Source organism: Egretta garzetta, unplaced genomic scaffold (assembly GCF_000687185.1).
Source record: "Egretta garzetta isolate BGI_Z169 unplaced genomic scaffold, ASM68718v1 scaffold326, whole genome shotgun sequence".
Lineage (NCBI taxonomy): Eukaryota > Metazoa > Chordata > Aves > Pelecaniformes > Ardeidae > Egretta > Egretta garzetta.
In genome coordinates, this window is record NW_009260026.1 from 1,894,561 (window position 1) to 1,917,593 (window position 23,033).

The window sequence follows — 23,033 nt, forward strand, 5'->3', positions numbered from 1 at the left end:
TTCTTACAGTAAGAGTTTACAAACAAGGCAGCATTTCCAGCCATTCTTCCTATGCGTAAGATCACCCATTAGTTTATCAGGTACCTGCTTTTTATTTGGATTGTGTTTTGAAATTACAGTTCTTCTGTAAGTTCTTCTACTCCCTAGACTCACTGCATGGAAAATACTACATTTGTAATGAGACGCTTTTATCAAGTGCATTTTCTAAGGTCAGGAGGTGACTCAGTACACGGCCAATTTCTTATGCAGTGCTCCCAAGACAGTATTGGGAAATCCAACTTACAGACCCTGCTTCCCAGAAATGAGAGGTCTCATCAGTGGGTACTATTAAAGGGACCTGTATTTCCACCTCATGTAGCATAACCATAAAAAAACCACTTAGGGTTTTCTGTCTTCGAGATGTGAAAATATCAGCTAATTTCCCAAACCTTTGCGAAATGTCTCCTGTACGGACTGCTGAATTCAGGTTATACAGTTAAACCAAGGGAGAAGAGAACTCAATTTTGAGTCCAGAACTAAAATTCAGGCAGCTCTGTGTCTTCCCTGATGTTCCAGGATGGCACCCACCTTAGTGCAAATGTGACCTAAACTGGTGACCTAAATTAAACCTGAGGCTCCCATGTGATTACCAGCTACAAAGATCACAAAAGACACAAGCAAAGCTGCTAATAAACATAGTCCTTCCTTGGTGGTCTCAGCAGAGCTGCTAAGGCTACTGAAAAGGAAATGCAATTTTAGTCTCCCATTAGGACTGATTCACAACAGAAAAACTGTAGAAGGAAAAATTTGCATTGCTGCACTAGCAGAGGACTGTGGCCTCTAGCGCTGTCAACTGCTGAATCACAGAAGACCGAGATAGAAGAGGCCTATTAAATCATCTGAGCCAGGGATAACATTGGCATTTTGCCAAGAAAGAATAGTAATCAGTACCACAAGCCTACCTTTCTTGCAGCTAATCTTTCACTACCATTAAATTAACATGCAAACAGAGGACTGGTAAGAAACTATTTTAGTTATTATAGTTTGTACTAATATAATTTAGAGAATACTTGAAAATATGGAATACAAAAGTCTCCATCCACTATTACCAACGGCATGCCTTTTTCATGTGACAAACAAAGTGTAAGTGCACAGTAGATGAAACGTGTACAGAGGAAGCCCTTTTGGAGTTCTCAAAGGGAAAAAGCTTTTATTCCTAGCGGGATGTGATGTTTGCCCCTGGAGCTGGTTGCTACCATGCAACAGTGCTTCAGAACATAGCATTCATTCTTGACCTGAAACAAGTATTTTGCCGGTCGTCCCTCAGGACCACCAAAGCCATTTACCATGCTTTGCAGAATGTTAACCTGCAGAGAAAATTTGAAATCACTCCCTGGAGTTCCAAAGTATCACAGCCCCCTGTATGGGTACAACATGCATTTTAAAACGCTGTGAAGTTCCTGCTAAGGATCCCACTCATCTTCATATTAACGCTATGCTGGTATCCTTATTATTTGCATTCCTTAAATGGATACATTTAATAACTGCTTGGATGCTGGATCCTGATTTAGGATTGGGGGAGGAAGAAGGGTTGAATTTTACCAAAGGTTTTTAATGAGTAATTCTTTCAAACTACAATTCAAAAAGTCATGGTTATTTGATCCTCAATGACAACATCAATAGTAGAAGCATCTGGCAAGCCAGATGCTCAAATAAACAAAGTAACAATCAAACTTAACTCTTCCTTCTAGTAAAAGACTAAGTGCTAATATCACTGCATAGATATTAGAGATTGTCAGTTCTTCTTGTATTCCCACAGGAAACCAGGCGATAAAGGAGAGCTGCATTGTGTGAACATCTCATACACACTTGGAGTAGTGCACATGAAAGGCATATGAAGGCAGCCTGAATTTGGTTGGAGATGAACTGTTGCTGCTGTTACAATTTTCAGAGAGAGATGCAATTACTCTATAGAGCCAATGCTGTACTACAGTTTCTATTCAATGACTATAACCAAAAGGACCACTCAGCAAAGATGTCCCTTGTAAATACTGCATTGAGCCCACAGCAGGTTCCTACTTTCTCTTGCGTGCACTGCAGCGGGGGTACGCAGGAGAGGGGCAGAGTATTTCCCTGTATGCAGCTGCAGGACAAGGGAAAGCTGTTTCGGTGCTGTGGCTTTTTTGGGAAGTTTCACAAAGGAACTTTCCTAAAAATATTACATTGCTGGAAAATTCTCCAGAGACTAAGGTTTCTCTTTAAACTTAGACATAAAATAAAGCCCTGTGTACACAGACGGGGAAACCAATGCTCCCTTGTTAACAGTAGAAAAGTACACTGTGGCACACGTTGCAGACCAGACAATATCTGCCGAGCCAAAAGCACATTTGAGTTGCAGTTTTCTGTCTTTTCTTGGGGGAAGGAGACATTTTAGAATCATTCTTCTTATTTATTTTATTTTGTGTTAAGGTATTTCTCTCTCTCTTTTCTTCCTTAATCTAAGTAGCCCAACAGCCTCACACCACATAGTTACAATTATGTTTCGCTGCACACAACGTTACAGGATCCACAGGGAACTCTGCAGCAGTGCCAGGATCCACAAGGAAAACATTAAATACCACAGACTGACTTGGTTAGGAGCACCTTGTGGAAAATGAGAAGAAACCATTGATGAGATTTACAACTGTCTACCAAACTTGGATACCAATTCCCTTTGGAAACAGCAGGGAATTGAGCATCCCAACCTCTGAGACAAATTTTGCCAGTCCCAATCCATATTTTCCATGCTATAAGAGCATCAGCCTGCTCAATACCATATGTTACCATGAATTGGTCATTGTTCTATTTTAGTATGATCCAATTTTCTAACACCATAAAGCAGCATGCGCTTTTATGAACATGGGAACTGCCGAACCCTTGGTAGTGGTTTGCACATTGATTCTCTAATGTTTAATAACAAATTTGCCTCTTATGTGCTCTGGAGATATTCCCTCTACCTCCAGTCTCTAAGAAGGGGCCAGTTCAGACCACCTTACCCTCTCTGTGGACACTAATTAGGACTCTTTCCTTGATGTAGCTGTTTATTCTCATTAAATTTGTAGGAATTTAATATTCTTAAGAGTCTTCTCTGACAGATTTAGTTTAAAAAAGGACTGACAGACAGCACGATTGTGTAAGCTTTTTATCATTTGGTGACAAGGCTAAAAATATATTCCTGAAAATATATCTTCGGTCCTACCCAAGCTGTGCACTGGGGAATCCAGACTTTGGAGCAGCATCCATAACACCTCCACTCATCTAATGAGGATAAGGGCCAGGCAATCTAGACTGAGACAACTTAATTTCTGTCTCCCCCATTATTGGCTCCAAATTGGCACACAGTAAAGGTCTCATCCATTCTCCATGGGAGTTTAGAAGAGCTTTCCATTGACATGAAGAAACCTTTGACAACATTCCCTTTACAAAGCAGACTGCAAAGCACAGCAGTTGTTTTCCCACGTCTAATGACATCCATGAAGAGGGTGGCACAAGACGCTTCCAAATTATAATTTCCAAGAGTGAAAAGGATATAGCACATACTGGAGTTACTGATGAGGAACACAAGCACCCATGCTGGAATGAGACAAAAACCATTTTCCAGTTTCTGCAAAAAAAGTAGGAAAGAGAGCACTGAAAAGAAAAGTTAGGATTGGCTGAACCTCTGCATATTCTGCTGACGGCTGCTGACAGCTTCAGGAGGGAACCGCACGCAGCCAGTGCCAGCTCTGCTGCCAGCATGCTGCTCCCACAAAAGGTCTCTGTTTGCTAATTTTAGCTCTCCTGAATTACTGCTCACATTAGCGCAAACCTGCCTTCTCCACAAAGTCTCCAGGACCTCTCCGAGACTGCAGAGCCACAAATCTGATGGTTAAAAAGCCCACGAAGAGCATGCAACAGCTTTAAATCAGCACTAGCCTAGAAACGGCCAGAGAGGGCAGCACAGCAAAGTGTGCTGCAGACACTCACAAACCACTTGTCAGAGAGCCACTGAGGAAGAGGATGGAGAAAAGATGCTCTGCATAAAATTTATAGTAGGCTGTGGTGCCCACTGGCTCCTTCACCAGTGAACGGGTGCAGGATATATCCTAGTTTACAAGTTTCTGCCTTTTCTCCATCACCTCAGCTCCTTCTTCCAGGCAGCAAATGTCAGTACAATCAGCATGCAAAAGCCATTTAGCAAGGAGGAACAATGCTGATCTAATGCCCAGATCGAGGGCTTGGATGGAGCTCAAAACGCAGAGTGCGGCAGCACAGCTCTACGTGAGACAGCTCAGGGAATGGGATCAGGCCCCAGACCCCAACAGTGCTCTGCCATGGTGGCTCCTGCATCCCAGCAGTGGCAGTGTGCATGGTGAGGGGGGTTGTTTTGCTGTTTGCTCCAGATTTGGAGAAAACTGAGCAGAGCCCTTCCCAGCCCAAACCCCCTGTTGGAAATGCAGTCAGAAACTACCTACAACGCTGCTAACAGAAGTACAGTGACACAGGGAACAGCTGCACAGGGCAGGCACCCATCCTGTGTGGGAGAGCCAGAGATCAGCAGCTCCCAGCCCATGCCAGGAAGCCGAGCAGCATCTGAGGCTCCTCCGAGAAGACACCTGGGGTTTTCTCAGTGCCTTGGCAAAGCTCAGACCCTTGTGAACCCCTCAGGACACCTTAAGGATGCTCAGCTGATGCTGCTGCATGGGGTCACCAGCCATACAGCAGGTTGCTGTTTCCAAGTCAGCCTCCCTTGGCCATGCCTTTGGTGGGAAGTGCTGCTACAGGCATCTCTACACCTACTCAGAGGTTTTTAGGACCCCTCCAGTCCCTCCTCTCTCAGTGAGGCAGAGAAAAGCCAGGCACAGTGATGCTGTGGAGCTATGGCTCAGCAGCAGCTGCCTGTTGGCTGTTCCTGTGCAGTAGATCTGGAAAGATGGGGACCTGTGGAGAAGGACTCCGCTTGCTGCTGTCCTTCTGGCCACTGAATTTGCAGCCTGAATGCACTGCCTGTGGTGAGGAGAAACAGCCCACAGCTAGGAGGGTAGGGCTGGAGCAAAAAAATTCTAGACCAGTAAAACCAAAAGGCATTGGACCCAGACTGGGTAGAAACACTTGCTTTGCTGCCTGGGAAGAGCACAAAGTAAATCAGTGACCTTTTATTTCATCGGATGTGTCCCCTCGTTGAGCCCTATCCTGACTGAGCTCTCCCTGGGCTGGAAAAGCAGCGCAGTGCTGGGAAAAGCAACTTCTTGTCCAGAGCTGTGCAATTTCTTTGTATGTTAAGCTTGTCTTGTAGGGTTACCTCTGCAATCCTAAATCTTCAAATGAGAAATGCAATAGAGAATCTTTTTGCTGGAGACTTCAAATGAACCAGAAAGAACCCAACGTTACTTTGAAATCTCAGCATGAGCCTGCATGGTTGGCAGTAAAAGAAAATTAGACCCCCTCTCCTACCCTGTAAAAAAGAACAATTGCTTTGGAAATAATTCAGACACAATAAGTGAGGGATTCCTTCATATTAACAGTTTTCAGTTTGCAGATTTATAGTCTAAAATTAAGCAGATGTCAAGTGTTGAATAGAATGCTTAAAAACACAGTTGCAAGTTGAAATCCTAGTTTCTCTGCATGTGGCAATCAGTAATTTCAATTATTTGTTAGAATACAATTAATACATAATAAAATGGAGCAAGCTATTACTTATATAGAATATAGAAATATTGAAGAAGTTAGTGCAAAAAAGTAGTAGCAGATTTTTCTGGTCTTCCAAAATGGTCCAAACATTTTTAGAGACAAGACAGACAACTTACAAAGGGATTTGCACAGTATTTTCCATGTCCTTCAAGGAATCTATTTCAAATAAGGAATTCAGTCTTGAAATAATGTCAACCTTTACTTATTTGAGTCCCTGAACTCATGTTCTGAAACAAGACAATCAAATCTCCCTGAGTTTGTCTCAATATTAACATCATGTTACTCTCATTTGCCTCTATTTCACAACAGAGAGATGAGGGTGACTTCTACTAGACCAAATAGAAGGTGATAGGCAGAGCCCAGCTTACCCTGCCTTTTATTAGTCTTTAGAAGAAAGCGGCTATATGAGCTGTGCAATTCACAGTACATGAACTACAAAGCTCTGTATCATGTTATTTGTATTGTTCATCACAAAACCAGTCTGAAAACACTTACACTGCTAGCCAGCTGGAAGGCAGAGCAGGGCTCAGCAGCTAAGCAAGCTGGGTCCAGTCTGAGTGTGCTCTCAGCTCCCACGGAGGGCAGAGGAATAGAGGACCTTTGCTTTAGGACCTGCACTGTGCAAGATCAGTCCTTACACTATCCAGGAAAACAGCAACAGGCAATGAAAGCAGGGAGTCATTTGGAAACTGATACAGAAAGCCACCCTTTACCTTAGGTTTGGACTAATTTTCAAAAAAAAATCCAGGGATTAAAAATAAACTGACATGGGAACATGAAAATCTTGTATGTATTTAAAAAAATGCACAGATTTATACAAAAGTGTCACAAGAGCTGGAGGGGCTGTTTCCATCCCTCTGCTGCAAGACAGAAACAACAATACCTGGGTCATTCCTGATACACCTTCTAGCAGGGTCTCCAAGAGGGAGATTCTACAGAAACTGGCTTAATTTCCTCGCTTCATGCTTTAAATCCATTTTTTTGTCCTGTTTGCCATATGCAGAGACCAAATTGTTTCCTTTAGCTCAGTCTTGCATACTGGATTGAAAACACGTAACTTATTTTCCCATCTCTTTAACCTAAGCATCCCCAACACTTCAATCTTTTCTCATAACTCCTGCTCCCCCGGCTCTGACGGCTCTTATTGCTCCCTCTGCACTTCTAGGAAGCCAACATTTTCTAGCAGCTTCTGGTAAACAGGGGAGCTTGCTGGGCTGGCAGCTGTAGACACTTACTGCAGAATTTCTACATCAATTACAGCCACTGTCCAATTACCTAGGAATAAAATGTCTCAGCATGTCTACTGCAGTTGGAAATCAGAGATCCTCTTTTGAAGAACTGGTCTCCACAAAAAGAGGTGAACACATAACCTGGTCCTGAGGTGGTCAGCAAGGGGAGACAGGAGGCAATGCAGAGGGAAGTGGTCAGAAGCCTTTTAGCAGGACACCAACAACAGTTAGAGGCCACCAACTATTTCCACAGGAGCCCCCCCCAATTCCTAACAGATGGTGATAGTAACATTGCATACCAATACCATGTACATTGGAAGCTGCATTTGAACCATCTATCGAGTGGCAAAAGGCTCAAATTCACTAGCATTCACGTCAGTTATATACTCTTGATGAGCTTCTTTCTCCAAAATACACTTACAATTTTTTTTTAAAATCAAATTATACCTGAAGAAAATACAAAGCCTCCATTAAACTCATTAGCTTCACTTTTTTTACTGTGGTATTTTGTTACAAGTGTGTGGTGGAATAGTTATCTTACAGATGGCACCAGATATTTAGTTACTAAAATTATTATGAAGTCCCTGGTGTTATTTTTAAAATGCATGGATTTTTTTTTTTTAGATCTACAATAGCCTCCAGAAAAAAAAAGAATCCTCAAAATCTTTTGTGCTAGGATCATGTAACAGAAAGCAGAGCTCTAGGGTTTAATTCCTATCAATTAACAAAATTAGTTTCACACTACTCCCAGCCAGAGGAGCTAATATGCACAGTACCACAGGTCATCAGAGAAGAGCTTAAAATAAATCCAAGAGTGGGTGAGTATTGTTACATTTTGCCGTCCCCTGTATTGTTCTTCTAATTTTACAAAGCCCCAATCACTGAACTAATTATTAGAGGCACTTAACTTGTTTTACAGATCCTAGCACCTTTCATCAAACTCGTGCAGCTCTGAGGAGCTGTTCAAACACACAGGGCTGGCCCCTGGAAACATTTTGCTGCTGTTCTGAGCCCTGGATGGCCCCCAAAACAGGGAAATATTTGAGCGCGTTCTTAAACAGAGGACAAATAAAAAGTAGATGTCTTGAAAAATACAGGCCTCCAAGGCATCTCGGGTTTCCCCCTCCGCAGCAAGCACAGAAGACTGCTTATCTTGGCTCCCAAACAGATTGATGTGTTCAGCCGGAAGATTCACTATAGCTGACAGAGAACATTTCCTTCATCATATTGCTTCACCATGCAAGGAGATAACTCAAGCTAATAATATCCTGTCTCCTTTTTATCCTCCTATAGCCACGCATAACTTAATTCTTAATTCCGAAGGGCTCGCAGAGGAGATTGGCCTGGTGCTAGTTTCATTTACACACATATAAATCAAAACTCCATCTACCGGAATAGATGGCACTGCACCCGTGCTAAAAAATAAAATCCTCAGCAAGGCCAGAAAATTCCCCCTCAGCTCCCTCGATCATAAACACCATGTTATCCTAGATTCAGTCACGCCCTCCAAATTTCTAAACATCACATCCCATTTAAATTTGCATGTAAATAGGAGCTGTCCTGATTCGCAAGAAATACAGCTTTGCCTATCCAGAAAGCGTGTGTGCAAATGAAAAACAAGCAGAAAATGGCAGCGTGGTAGAAACCTGGCATCCATGGCAATTATCTTCACTTCTAACGAATAGCATCTTCATTTCTTAGTAACTAATTATAGCGGAACTGTTTGGAGAAAAGGACCTTGTGATGTGCCTGAAAGAACCCGTGTACAGCACCAAACCAGGACGTTGGTCCACAATGTCAGATACCCACTTGCAACCTCCTCCTAGTACCCAAGGCTGCAGGATCAGGCTTTTGAGTCTTCCAGGACCCCCGAGTCACCCCAGGGACTATGGACTGCAAGGTTACCATTTAGGGACATGAACAAACCGCATTCCTGGACCTGAAGCCTTAACCCCCCGGCAGCAATCCTCAGCCACTTAGGAAACCCCCGCTGACTGCAGGCACCTGCCTGACCACGGCTCTCAGCCGCATGAAAGCGCTCACTATTCTGCTCTAACTCAAACACACATTGCTGCTTTCAGGAAACCCACATTATTATTCTGGTTTTGAAGAAGGAATTGCAGAAAGCTGAATCAGAAACTTTGAAAACTGCTAGCAAGACCCTGGTTTCACTTACCCTCATCTATCATAGTATTTCATCACCAATCTCATACCTGCTCAAAGCTCCCAGCAATGTGCCACCTCTGCCCCCTCCATTAAGATATAAAACAAGGGTTAAGTGACAGATAGTATCAATGTGGATAGCAATCTGTCTCACTCAGAAACCATTGCACTGGGTATAAAGAAAGAATTATTATACTGGTGTCAATATGATAAATTACAGTCTCTTTTTCCTAAAGAAGAATTTCTAGTTTTTCAACTTGCACCGAGAACTCTCCCCCTTTCAGCACTCTGAACGTCAGAGCAGTTTCTCCTGACATCCTGTTCAGAGTCTCCGCAAATGGAACTGTTTATTTTGGTGGATGACTGATGCAGTTATTCATTACAGCACTCATCTTGGAATAAATATGAACTGGGAGCCAGTGATATGAAATCAAACTGTCCCTTCTATACATTTGTTTCCAAAAACTAAGCTTGAAAGCTCTGCTGTTTGCCCTTGTTAATGTGAACAAAATATTTAGGAAAAATGAGGTTTCAGTGTTTTCTCACACCACACAGGTTACACAATCCTGCGTGCCAAACCCACAAAGTCTGCAGTCACGTTTCCCTCCTACAGCAGTGAATTCACAGCTGCGGCACCAGACAAAACAGGACTAGAAGGAACCTAAAAAAGTCACGTCCTGATTCATCATCCCCTCTCCCTAACATTTATACCATGTCAGAGGTTTGCCTATAGAGTTATGGAGGCATGCAAGAAGAAACTAGATGACTTATTTCTAATGGATTCCCATTAGCACTAGAATCTTTTCCTCATGTCTAGTCCAAGCTTCCCTTGCTTCGATGTAACACTTGTTTCTTGTCCTAGCCCTACAAACCCTTTCCTTCTGCAGCATCACAACATGCTTTCAAAGACCCTACTCACTCTTTTCTGTTCTCTAGGCTGACCAACCTCTACCTTTTAATCCCTCCTTAACAAGCCACTTTTTCTAGATCTTTGATCACCCTTGCTGCTTTCTGCTCCACGCCTCTCAATGTGTAACATCCCAAACAGGAGACAGTACTCTGGTCAACGTCTCCACAGAACCAATCTGCAACGATCCTTGGGAAACTGGTGGAAGTGCTTCATGAGTAGCCAGTCCCTTACTCCTGGACACATTTTCATGATAGGAGGTTGTACTGCAGAAATGAATGTTCTCTCATATAACTAGAGAGATGGTCTTCAAAGGCTTCAAATATCAAGGCAGAACAAGGCTTTGCAGCGGGGACCAGGAGAGAATGCTTTTTTAGTGTTTCTAGAAAGACAAGCAGCTGGGTCTTATATTAGCTCCTTCAGCATGAACCTCTGTGCCCCAGCTTCTCTATCATCAGAGAAAAATCATTGCTGGACTGATCCAGAGGGAGACAACCAAAAGCAGCATCAAAGATTGAGCTAATTGATTTAGTTGTGCGAGAATGGGGAACAGAAGGGATGTATCTTACTACTTCCACCTCCATGAGGGAAGAGCAAGGAATAGAAAAGGTTGATATGTTAGAAGGTAATTTTTGCTGTCCAATTACTTGCAACCCCAAACAATGTCATATCTTTGTACTTGCAACCACGCAAAAAGTGATAAGATGTAAGGGAGCAGTTCCATTACTGCAGCAGCTGGAGGGGGATTGCCAGGCCCTGGGACATGCACTCCCATGGAGTGACCTACTGCTCTTCCAGCCCTGCAGCATGTCCGTAATCTCTCTCACAATATGTTTGAAAATAGAGCTGGCTAGAGGAAAAAAGGGGAAGAAACTGGGGAGAAAAACAAACCAATTCAGCTTATTAGTAAAACCTTGATGAGCAAAAGTCCAACACAACAAAAAAAGAAAAGCATCGCCAGAGGACTTGTGAAATCCAGGAAATGAGCACTGGCAGATCTGGCACACACAGTTGTGTTTGCCCCTCACCCTCCACAGCTGGCTGATGAATCTCCAAACAGCCCTCAACTCTTCCATACCAAACACGGGGCCTTTGTTCTCTGCACATCACATGTTTAAGGAACTGAGGGCGTTTCCAAGACCCTTACTTCTTGATGCAGCCAACCACTCTGCCCTTCAGGTGTTAACTTCACACTCTGCAAAAATGAGCACTGCTTAAGAAGTCATACTCTGGGTTTAAAAAAGGAGCTCCTGGGTGGCATAGAGTGTTTTACTGCAGCCCTGCACACCCCTTCTCAGCCCCTCACTTGCCCTGGGATAGCCTCCACCTCAATAACTGGTGCAGTGGTTATTGGGTAAAGATATTTGGCAAGCTTGAAAACAGGGAAAGGAAGCTGGATGAGGGTGTACATAGCCTTTTACTCTCGGAGGCATTAAACATTGGCTCAGAAATATCTACCCGGGCACTGAGCCCTATAAACTGACTCCCAAAGCTTGCAAATATAAATGTGCACTGGCAACAGACCCTTCCTCCAGCACCCCTGGGAAAGGGATGGGGACTTGCATGCTGCAGGAAGGACATGGGGACTGATGCAGGGAGAGGTGCTGGTTTACATGCAGAACCATTAGAAATGCCTTTCTTTGAAAGCTTCCCCCTTAGTCCACCCATGTTCCTTCCTAAACCTGCAGAAAGCTCTGGGAAGTGCTGGAGTAGGAGGATCTGCCTCCTCACACAGGGCAGGCTCTCCTCCCCAGCAACTACAGTCCCCTACCCCAGCTCTCCTGAACCTCCCACAAGGTATTAAACAGCAACAGCAGACAGCAGGCTCTCTCCAGCTTGCTATATTTAACTGCAGACCTCTAAGCACTCTCCTCCCTTTCCGCATCTCTAGAAGAGCTGCGCAGAAACACGGGGAACAAGGGCTGCTCCTCATTGCTGTCACGAGCCTGAAGCCCGGTTTTGCTCACACTGCCTCCGCTCTGGGGCTCCTGCATTGACGCATGTGCAATAAAAACCATCAGAGCATACACAGGAGGAGGAAGGGAACACTTTTGTTTCTCTGTCCCAAGAACTGAAGGTACTAAATGTTAATACTTGGAAATCAGCAACTGCCAAGAACAAGTTCCCCACCCACCCATCCACCCTCAGCTTTGAAGTGTTTTCTTTCTAGCTTTACCTTGGCACACTGGCCAAATAAGTCACAAGTTTCCGAAGGTCTTCCTGCCTTATTCTGTCGTGATTGCTGCGGGCTGGGAAGGTCAAGACAGGACCACCTCGTTTATCACGGCCACCTGTGGAAAATAAAGGATTGTTAGAAAATCAGGCAGGAAGCACATGTCAAAAAAAACTATGTGCACTGAATTGATAAACATAAATTACAGCACATTCAAGAGCCCGTGCACTCTTTGTAGCTTTCAGGCTTGCCTAATAGAGGAAGACATGCTTGCATTCGCTGGAGCTCCAGCGGAGGGAAATAAAAAAACCCCACCAAGCCAATACACAAGGACAATTGCTACTAGCATTTCTTCTGACTTTCACCTAACCCCATCAAATCTCTAGAACTGCCAATCCAAGCAGTTCATGTTGATGAGATCCTACTGTGGGGATAGTTTTAAACTGATCAACACCAAGAAAGTGAAAGTATTTTTCACCATTATTCAGTGTGTTGCATCGTTCACTGCCAGTTTACAACATCCTGCCAGTTAGGAGCGATGTATCCCAGTAATGTTTATGCACTAAGACATTCCAATCTATCTGGCAATTCATTAGAAATTGAAATTTTGATTAGAAGTTCATGCCTCTTATGCTTTCTATTTAGAGAGTGTTGTTGGCAATTGGAATGATTTTTCGTTTGTTTTTTCCCCTGTAGCTTTCCTGTCTTAAAGTCCACTCCTTTTAAACTGCCAGTGTCTGACACTTCATCTTTTACAGCAATTGTCAAAAGGCTTTACCATAAAGGAATGACTCTACCCTGAATCATACAATCACAAATATGGGGTGAATACAGTCTATTCTATAGCACCTTATTTTATTCTGTGAATAAAGTTTCACAAGCTTGAAACCAAAATCTAGTGCGTCAGTGTTTAGTTCTTTCTTCACATATCACAGGAATTGTGTTGTTAGATATGCATTTGCATTGCTGTCTAGGAAAAAAAAGTCATAGCAAAACTGCAGTTCAAAAAGCTAGCGCAGAACTGCAAGGACCTTGCAAATAAGCTGTAAAAATGCAGATGAATTTTTGCTTTTCAATGGGAAGTATAATCTCTTCAACAGAAATCACACTTCTGAGAATGAAAAATCATGTGTTTCTCTGAACTAATTAACCTGCCCAACAAGAATAAAAAGCTACACAACATCTCCAGCACCAATCTGCGCTGCATTCTCTGACACAGATCAGAGAACGCCTGCACCCTGTGGGGCCATGACTTCTGCAGGAGTTATAAACACCCTAATTCGGTAGGAAGAGTCCTAAGAGGCTCTGCTGTAAGAGTAGGAGCAGCAGGAAAGCACGTGTGCTTGGAAAACAGTAACCTGCATCACCATGGGACAAAGAATTGCTCTGGGCAGAATTTAGATCAGGAATCAAGGAGGTGCCTCGTATGGCAGGAGTTCCTGCAGGTGGACAAACCAGAAACCAAAGTGACTAGATACGTGCGTGTACCCCCAGGCACAGGTTTTCTGCCTGGCCTTGCTTACAGAGCAGAGGAGTCACCTGTAGATCCAGCTCCTACCTGACAGCATACCCCTGTGCTTTGTATTCTGAAACTGCCCATTCAGTTGATGCCACAAGAGGTACAAGCTCACCTTGTAGCACAAAGTGCCTCTCTACATGACCAGAATCACACAGAAGCAGCTAAAAATAGCAATGTTGTTACTATATGTCTACATTTTTTAAAAAAAAAAATATTTATCTTATGTTTTTAAAGAAGTCCTGTCTAAGGAGTTTTCTACAGGACTGCATACTGTACAAGTCAAAGTCTGTTACACAAACTTCCTCTACACAGACAGAGATGCCAGTGTTACCCTGCTGTTACAGTTTGCCAGCACTGAAGTTCCCATAGTTTTCAGTGGATGCTATATACCTGAAGGGCTACATCATGCAACTCTCCACCTGAGCCAGGTCATGTCTGATTTGCCCAGGGATATAAATGGAGAGGCAAACCAGAGATTCCATCTTCATTTTGAGCCCCTATGCAGCCAGGGGTACATACGGAGTACAAAAACTGTCCTGCCCAATCTCCACGCCCGATGCTTGCCTTTGGCTTCACACCTTGAAGGCAAGGAAGGTCCACGGGAATTCGGTGTCACCTTGGCTGATCCATGCCTCTGCCTCATAGTGTGAGAACAGGAGTGTAATGTAACAAGGATTCAGTTTATGAGGAAATAAGCTCATTTTTATTTTTAGACCTATATATGTACTAAAAAAATTTCCTTGTTTTAAGCACATTCTCCCTTTGGTAAGAATATTTCACACACCGTAACAATGCCAAAACCATTATATCATGCGTGATGTGTTCAACAGAAAAGCAAGCCAGCCTACAGAATGGCAAACCAAGGTAGTAACTAAAGCTGGAGGGAAATATTTTTTCAACACAAAAAGCTTTTCAAGGTTTTGAAAAATTTCCCATCATATCAAGATGTAACCAAGGCTTTCAAAAGCTTCCAGATATTCACTGAAGCAGAGACCTGAACTTGAATTGCATCCCAGAAGAACATGCTACCCACTACTCAGGTCAGGCTCCCTCTCCTCCTCCATTCCCAATGATTTAAATATTTCTACAAAGTGGAAAAGCACTAAGATATGAGATCAGGAGACACCCAAGCCCACAGTTATAATCCTCTCCCAGCCTCAGCTTGGTAAACCAAAAATTGTGGTTTTGGCCAGGGACTCCTTTCCCACCTACAGTTCTACCAAAATGAGCTCTGCAAAATAAAGTTATCTAAATTCTGGTGGGCTGAAAAAGTTAAATCAGAAAATTCTTGACCCTTTTATTAACTAACACAAGGATTTCAGCTACAGAAAAGGAAACAGGATCCAGAACATTCCTGTCCTGTCTTTGCTTCAGGATAAAAATTGCCCCTCAACAGTTCATCTAAAATGTCCCCGGGGAGCAGGATAAATAAGGCTCTAGCACAGAGTCAGAAGTTACCAGGACAGACCAGAGAAAATGGGTTATTTCTTGTTGGAGGAGGAAGGTTACATGATGACCCAGTTGGGGGGGTTCTGGATGATGGAAGGATAAATAAATGCCTGGACCAATTCCTCCTAGTCCTATGGCACAGAAGAAGCAGGAGACATGGGGTAAATTTCAAGAAATGTGAGGTTTAGAAACAAATGTTTCTAATTTGTCATAAAAGTACTGCTCTATGCTTTGAGAAATAGGGTGAAATTATTATTACAAGTGCATCGTACATATTAAAATCCTTCACTTGCTTCCAAATTATTCATGAGCAATCCCTAATTTTTATGAATGCCTGCATAATTTACAATTTTATGAAGAGCCTGTATGAAGAAATGTCAGGTTTCTTCCAGAACAGACCATGGTATGTTTAATTCACCGTAAGACTTGCAGAGTTCAGTAACTGTGGTTTACTCTCTTAAATACTACTAACATATAGCTTTTCCACTGCACTGTATAACCACAAATCTCAGCTTTTCTAGGCAGATTAAATGGCATTTTATCACCACCAAACTTTAGACACCTAACATGCTTATATTAGGACTCTCATCTCCTCCAGTGGAGCCTCCAGACAGGTAGCAACAGCCACTAAAAGAGAAGTAAATCTTTTGGCATTGGCTGTACAGGGAGCCTGTACCTTTCCTCCTCTTTATTATCATCTCCTTTTTTACTCAGGGGAATAGTGAGGTATAGAGAGGGGAAGAAATTCAGCCCAGATCCCATAGCAAGTCACTTGAAAAATCAGGAGTAGAAACGAGGTTTTCTGACTCTTCATCCACCACATTAGAGCTTCATAGTGCTTAGGCTAAAAGTCAGCAATTAAAAGCATTATAGAAACTCTGTTTCTACTTGTTAGTAATCCACTCAAGGAGGCTAATCTTGCCCCAAGTCAGCCATGATCTCAACACCAATTTTACATGCACAGTCTCTTCAGAGAACTACCCAGCATATTGTTTTAAAAGAAAATAAAAAACGGAAGGAAGTCGAGAGTCTCAATTGCTCTAATCAATATGTCCCATCTCCTGCCTCCCACTGGGCTACAGACATGGGATGCAATAATCAAACATGTCATTAGGTTTGCTAATTATAGTTATTAAATGCTAAAACAAACAGCTGATAATTTCTAATTGTTTTTCAAGGTGGATTTTCATGGGCTTTGCTCTGATTTAGAGAGGCAAACAGATGGTCTAGTTATTAGTGCTCTGGAAAAAGGAGTCAGAAAAACACATGTTCTTCAGGGCACAAAGTACACCAAGAACAAATATTTAGCTATATATGTCTTGCATTCCTCCTACAAAATCCTTTGCTGATGGCCTTGCCTGTCAGTGGCTTGTTTGCTGGTTCATCCCATCTCCCTTTCTTCTAGCCTATACAGAAATCACTGCTAAATTCTCCATTTGTTCCCAGAAGGAGGATTACGATATTTTTCCTCCACAAACCATAGAGAGGATATTGCAGTGATGGCACAAGGCATCATGATGCATACCACATTAAAAGAAAACATTAAAGAAACATCAAAAAACCTGTGTGGAAGCAGTCAGCACAGTCAGTGACCTCCTGATGATGACTTTTCTGGTCAAGCCTGCAACCAAGGGAGAGGGACTCCAGCCACAAGATCCCTGTCCTGGCAGCTGCCTGAACTGACATCTTAAACCTCTCAGTGATGGGTCCAAATGTTCCTGCCTATGGTGGCTCCAACTGCCCACAGGTAAAACAAGATGTTGGCCAATCCACAGCGTCATTAGTGTGAACTCTGTGTATGGGCCTTCCCAATTCCAAGTCCTGAGACACATCCATCCCTGATAACACACACAAAGCTGAAATTCCAGCTTTGTGTAACCCTGTTTAGGACAGGAAATTACCAGTTTCCTTTAATGTAGACTTCTTGTATACAACAGATAACAATTTTATCAAGCCCTGTTTTCAAGCTGCATCTCTCCAGTTCTATCAGCCATTCTGCTTGCATTAATCTATATTTGAGGCATGAATTCACAAGGATTAACCATAGACACAGCCAAATGCCCCCACACGTAAAGGCTCCCGAGTACCTTGTCTAAGGTCCTGCAGCACATCAGCAACGGAGACAGGAGTAGCACACAGTGTCTCTGGCCTCCATTCAGCTGTCTACTGCAGTTCAAATAAATACATTGCTTCATCTGACCGCTGCAGATCATAGGCTGATCAATCTTGATGTTGCAGACTCCACTGAGACCATAAGTGAGTTTCCAGAGGAGCTGAAATACTCCTTAAAAGGTATTTCAGTCCAAAATATGGTGAAAAAATGAATGATAATGAAGAGAACTAGGAGACAGAACAAGCTCAGCTGATGCCAGGTGCCTCAATAAAGTGACAAACAATATGCTCTGGATTTCTAAATCTAACTGACAGACTTCCTAGGAAAGCAAAGTATCAAGAAATTGGTATCTAGAGTCTTAAAATAATATTCCTTTCCCTGCCATAGCTGAGCTCTGTGAGAGCCTGCTTGCTACCAGACCTCCTGTCAACAGGCCTCTATATTAAAACTCCTCCAGCTTCAAAAGGGACTAAGTTCTTGTAAGGGTCATATATAGGATTACCCGTATGACCGCCCTCAAATTCATTTGGTTCCAAAGCAGGTGATTCTAGTGAAACAGTGATGGAAATTTAAGCTCCCACAACAAGCCCACCTGCAAATTAACACAGCTGCAATGCAGCCACCATGGCCCGATCCTCCAGTGGGTTGCTCTTTGCAGAATCCTATATCCCAGAGTCAATTGCCTGAATCAAATCCTAATGGCCAACATTTGCATAGTTACATTTAGGGTTAATGAATCCAAAACCAAGGTGGTATGTTCCCATCAGAAGATCCCTTGGCAGAGCAGATCAGAAGCTGCAGATGGGATGCTCAACACAGCCACTGGAGTACCCCATTTCCCACCAGGCAGATTTGTTCTGCAATCACCCAGAGCCACTACATGGATTTGAAGAGACGCCCTGTTGTGGCTTGTAATATACCTTCACTGATTTACACAAGTATTTTAGGGTACTTCTTTAATGTTAAACGTTTACTTACCAACAAGCCACTGGGAAAATTGTCTCATTTCCCACAGAGAAAGTTATTGCCCCAGCAAAGCAAAACTAAGGACAAGTGAGACTCATTAAAATGAAGGAAGAGCTTCTTTGTGTGGAAGGCAAAACTTCCAGAGAGAGTCCAGAGGAGCCTGTTTCTTCCTCTGGAAGAAGCTGGTTTGCTGTGAAGTATCAAGGGAGCACCAGTACCCTCCTCTTCAATGCTGACCCTTACTCCCACCTTTGCAGACCTTTCTGCCTTTGCCCCAGCTGCAAATTAGGTTTTTTCATCTCACCTTCTCTATCGCAGATGTATGAGAATAGCTGTATATACTGAAAAAACAATAGAGAAACTGAATAAAATAAACCCCAGATCTTCTAAAACAAAACACCTGACTGCCTGCCCCCTTGCCCCCAGAGAATGGAAGGGAACAAAACAGCACACAGTGATGCCAGTCGTGGTGCCGATGGATGTACTGACAGGCACTCCAAACTCATGCCACTGGGCATACCATTAGAAGCTGTACAGACTAAGGAGAAACAAAGAGAGGTCACATTCACCCCAATCACACGCTGTTTGTCTTCCTCATTTGAGATAAGCACAGAGAAACAGCAATGTCAAAGTTTCTGATGTTCATCAGCAAGGTGAAATATGTGATAAACTGATTTAAAATAACTGGCTGCTCAGGTTTGCCACATCCCCAGCAGGTAAATCCTCGCCAGCTACAGCCAAGTAGAGGGTCCTGCAAATTACTGAAAGTTCAGGAGAGAGTTCAAGCTATTCAACTTGCATAATTGCTATTAGGAAGTATTATTCCCCTCTGTTTTTAAGAAGCAATTCAGCCTAGAGATGAAAAACACTGGCAGATGAAAATGTTTCTGAAGTTGCACATTCCAGCAAATTATATCCATTTCAAATAGTCTATATTCTCCCACAAAAAAAAAAGTATTAAAAAAAACTCAACCATTGCTGATACAGAGAGGATGTCCAGTTGTGAACTGCAGTGCTTCTTGTCCGTTAAAATTAATTCCTTAGCAACAAAACATAAGCCTAAGAACCAAGGCACTTTCACAGAAATAAGCAAGTTTTCAGAGGTGAAGAGTCTCATTAGGGGGGACAGAAGAGCACACCTTACTGCAAAATGACCAAAATGGTTGATTGTTATCGTACTAATTATCTCAGGTGCTACAGTCACCTCCCTGGCTCCTTATATTGATTTATAAGTTCCCAGCCTTGATTTCTATATAGCGACAACTCTCGACTGTCTGCATAAATGAAGATGAGCTGAGCTACTTATGGAGCTTATTGTGACTTTAAGGATGAGAAAACCCTGTGAGCTGGAACAGGATGGGATGTATACAGACTTTCTTGTTTCACAGGCTCAGTTCCTTCCTCTGATTGTTATTTTGCAAGTCCCTATCATTAATTGAGAAGCTATACCTATGTGACAGGATGCAGGGACCCATCGACCAGGAGGTGGTCAGAGTCCAGCGCGTTTGGATGACACCTAGTCAATGATTTGTGATCCCACAAGTTCTTGCGAGTCTGTTTGGCTAGAAATTTTGATTGGGTTGATTTTTTGCCCAGTTTTGTAAGGTCCATGAACCTTCCTGTCCCTCCACAAGGCAGCCCAGGTTGTATCACTACTCTCACACATGCTAATTAAGGAAGTACATAAAGGAGAAATCTCCCTGCTCTGAGGAGATATTGGTGGATCTTGGCAAGCTGCTGGTGTCCGAGCGCCAGGACAGTAAGTGCTGGCAGTGACTAGACATTCTCCACAGAAATTGTTTAATTTAGTCCATGGCTACGGTTAAAACGTATGGAAAGAAATACGGGAACTGATTCTGCACACTACATTTACAACCTGTAAATGGAATCAGAAATCCCAGGAAACATTTTGATTTCTGCTTTAACCTTAGAGTCCCGATGAGGATATCTAACCAGGCCCTATTGGTAAAGGCTCTTCTCTATCCTCAAAAAATTACCTAAGGCTCTTGAAAAACAAAAGGAGAAAACCAAACAACAACAAACAAACCCAGCAGGCTCAGACCTCATCAAAAGACCTAAAAACTTTACATTATAAACTTCCTCATTTTCTTCTTCAAAGCAAAATCTGCATCAACGCAGCAGCAAATTCTAGATGAAAGCATGATGGCCCAAAAGCACTAGGAAAATTCAATAGTCAAACAATGCTATGTTTTTCTAATAGCATATTTCCTCCTTTTGGAATTCCATTGATTTCAAACTACATCAGGGAATGGTATAAAATGGAAGATGTTTTTCTGTAACAAAATATAGAAGAATTGTTGTTTTTCTGTAACAAAATATAGAAGAATTGTTGATTTTCATTCTACATGTTCATTGAGAGGAAGAGGAGAATAGAAACTTTTAATTCGAATCAACTTTTTGTGCAAATACAAAATGTTTACATCATTCCAAAAATAAATATTTTGGTTAGTTCTATTCCCAATCCAATACAAATTCCAGTGTCCACAAATCAGTGTTTGAGACCCCCTGAAAGCTGGATCTGAACTCTTCCAGTGCCCAGAGGGCCCTGGGGTCTCATTTCAACCCTTCCTCTGAAGAGTGAAGTGCATCCATCGCAGAAAAAGAAAACACATGCCCCTCCACATGTGGTCCTGTGTACCTCTGGCACTAAGTGACCTGTGGTGTTTTCAGACAAGTTTTTGGGAAGGTCAGTGTCTTCCCCTCTGAGCCTTCCTCTTTGATTCATCCCTCTGGCCTAAATTTAGTGAAACCTAATTGCAAAGTTGTCCTTTCATCTGATCTATTTACACTGAAATTCCTTCTCTGAAAGACCTTTTGGGAAATCTCTCTCTGTTTTTCCTTCAGGCTCTCAGCCAGGCTCAGACATTGCTGTGACCCAGCTCACGAGGCTGCTCCCGAGACGTGTGGGGATGGGGACAGTGGTCTTTTGAAGGATAGAGATGGCCAAACTATTACTGCCTCCACTTCTCCCTGCCCCATGCTTTTTGTTGCCCAAAGTCCACAGAAAAACCTCCCGCTTTGCTGAACACGTGTTGGGAGCTCTGCTTGTCACAGCTGCAGCAGCTCACCGGCTTATTGCACCCTTCTGCCTTTTGCTGTTGATTTCTCCATGCTCAACCATCCTCTCAGAAACCTGGCCAGCCTCCTCCTTTGTACTCCTGCCTCGGCAGATGAGCAGACAGTACCTGGGTGACAGGAGGGAACCCACGCGCTGCCGCTCTTCTGAGCCCTCCGGGGAACGGGAAGTGCTGGGAAGGATCCTGAGAAACTCTTCTGGGTGGGACGTGGGGAAAAGGCAACTGCTTTCAGTGAGACCCACGGCGTTAGTCAACTAACAAGCTTTTCAAAGCCTAAGTGTATGAAAAGCTCCATGCACAGGGAGGGAACATGGTAACACACTCCCCTGCCTCTCCTGGGAGCCTCATACGCTTCCTCCCGTACTGCACTGATCAATAGAAAATCTCCTATAGATACAATCACGCAGCTGAACAACATCCCAAGTTAAACCACTCTTCTAAAACAGCATCTGTGTTTCCCAGGAAACCCTGTAAGCCCAGCTTCCAAAATATTTCACCACCTGTCACTGAAAGAACCCACCTAAAATAATCTACAACCTGTTTTATTTCCTCTCCTCTCTGCTCATCTCCTTCTCAGAACAACAAAAATCAGACTCTGGCTTGTAGCTCGCTCCCTAATAGTTCCCAAAGCTATTGCTGGAAGTAACACAGTGAACCACCCAGGCAAAGCCAAGATTTTATTAGGGTTTAGGTAACAAGCAGGTGGCCAAAGCCTCCCCCCCTGCTTAACCTGCTTCCACAAGGTCAGCGATGGAAGCAATCAGACAGCGATGCTGCGATGCACCTCGCCCCCAACTGCTCAGGCCATCTCACAGCTTATGAGTGCTGGAATGGGATTTTCAGGTGCTGTTTAGACACACATGCACATGAACTTTGCTTGGGTTCAGTCTAGCTCATACATGAGATCACTGGAAGAAATCGAGAACCAGTTCCAGGAAAAAATCCCAATATTATCCACCTCTGAACTCTCTTGCGGCGTAGGGATGTGGATGCAGAGCCCTGCGCCTGCTGCTCGCTGCTGGCTGAGCCAGCTGAGGGGAAGTGCCAGGCACAGAGCCCCAGACGGCATTTAGGCTGGATGAATACATGCCCAGCTAGTTAGAGCTGTACTTCAACTCTGAAATGAAGTGCACTTCTGAAAGCCTGAGTGCTCCTCTGAGATTACTCGGCTGTGCAGGCAGGTCCTGTTGTGCCTGCTCCGGAGCAGGCGGCAGCCCGTGTCACTTCCCTGCCTGTTCTGCCCGGCTGCTGTGCGTGGTCCAGGTGTGGAGCATCCACAATACTGAAACACAAAGCATGGTATGGCCCCTGCCTGAAGGGTCCTGTTTGTTCTCTGCAGCTTTTCTGTCCACTCATGCATTAAAAAACAAGGTGAGCCACAGCAGATGAGAAAAGAAATAAACCGTGTAACTGAGATGTTCAGCTGAGAGTTTTTTGTGTGTGCTGATAAATTTTGGTGGTGTAAGGAGAACCCCCTTGACAACTTTACTGTACTGTTATCGTTAAAATTAACTGTAGTATAAAACTCTGAAGAAGACTCAATAAAACTCTCCTTTTCCTCAAGGAAGCCTGAGTGTAATGCAATGTGCTCCCAGAGTCTGTGCTAACTACAGAACAATTTTTTTTTTTTTATCTTGCAAAGTTCAACTATCTGATTTTTCTATTTTGGCAAACATTTTCTCTTCTGTGCTCAAAGCATATTCTGGGACATTATTCCATTTTAATTAA

At 43.2% G+C, this 23,033-nt stretch overlaps 1 protein-coding gene across 1 annotated transcript in view; it reads right to left on the reverse strand.

Annotated features, from left to right (window-relative positions):
* Positions 1 to 23,033, reverse strand: part of KALRN (kalirin RhoGEF kinase) — a 363,097-nt gene that overhangs the window by 337,334 nt on the left and 2,730 nt on the right. The window contains exon 3 of the mRNA XM_035896306.1: positions 12,164 to 12,278. Coding sequence (XP_035752199.1) covers positions 12,164 to 12,278 — 115 coding nt within the window. The remainder of the gene's footprint in view (positions 1 to 12,163; positions 12,279 to 23,033) is intronic.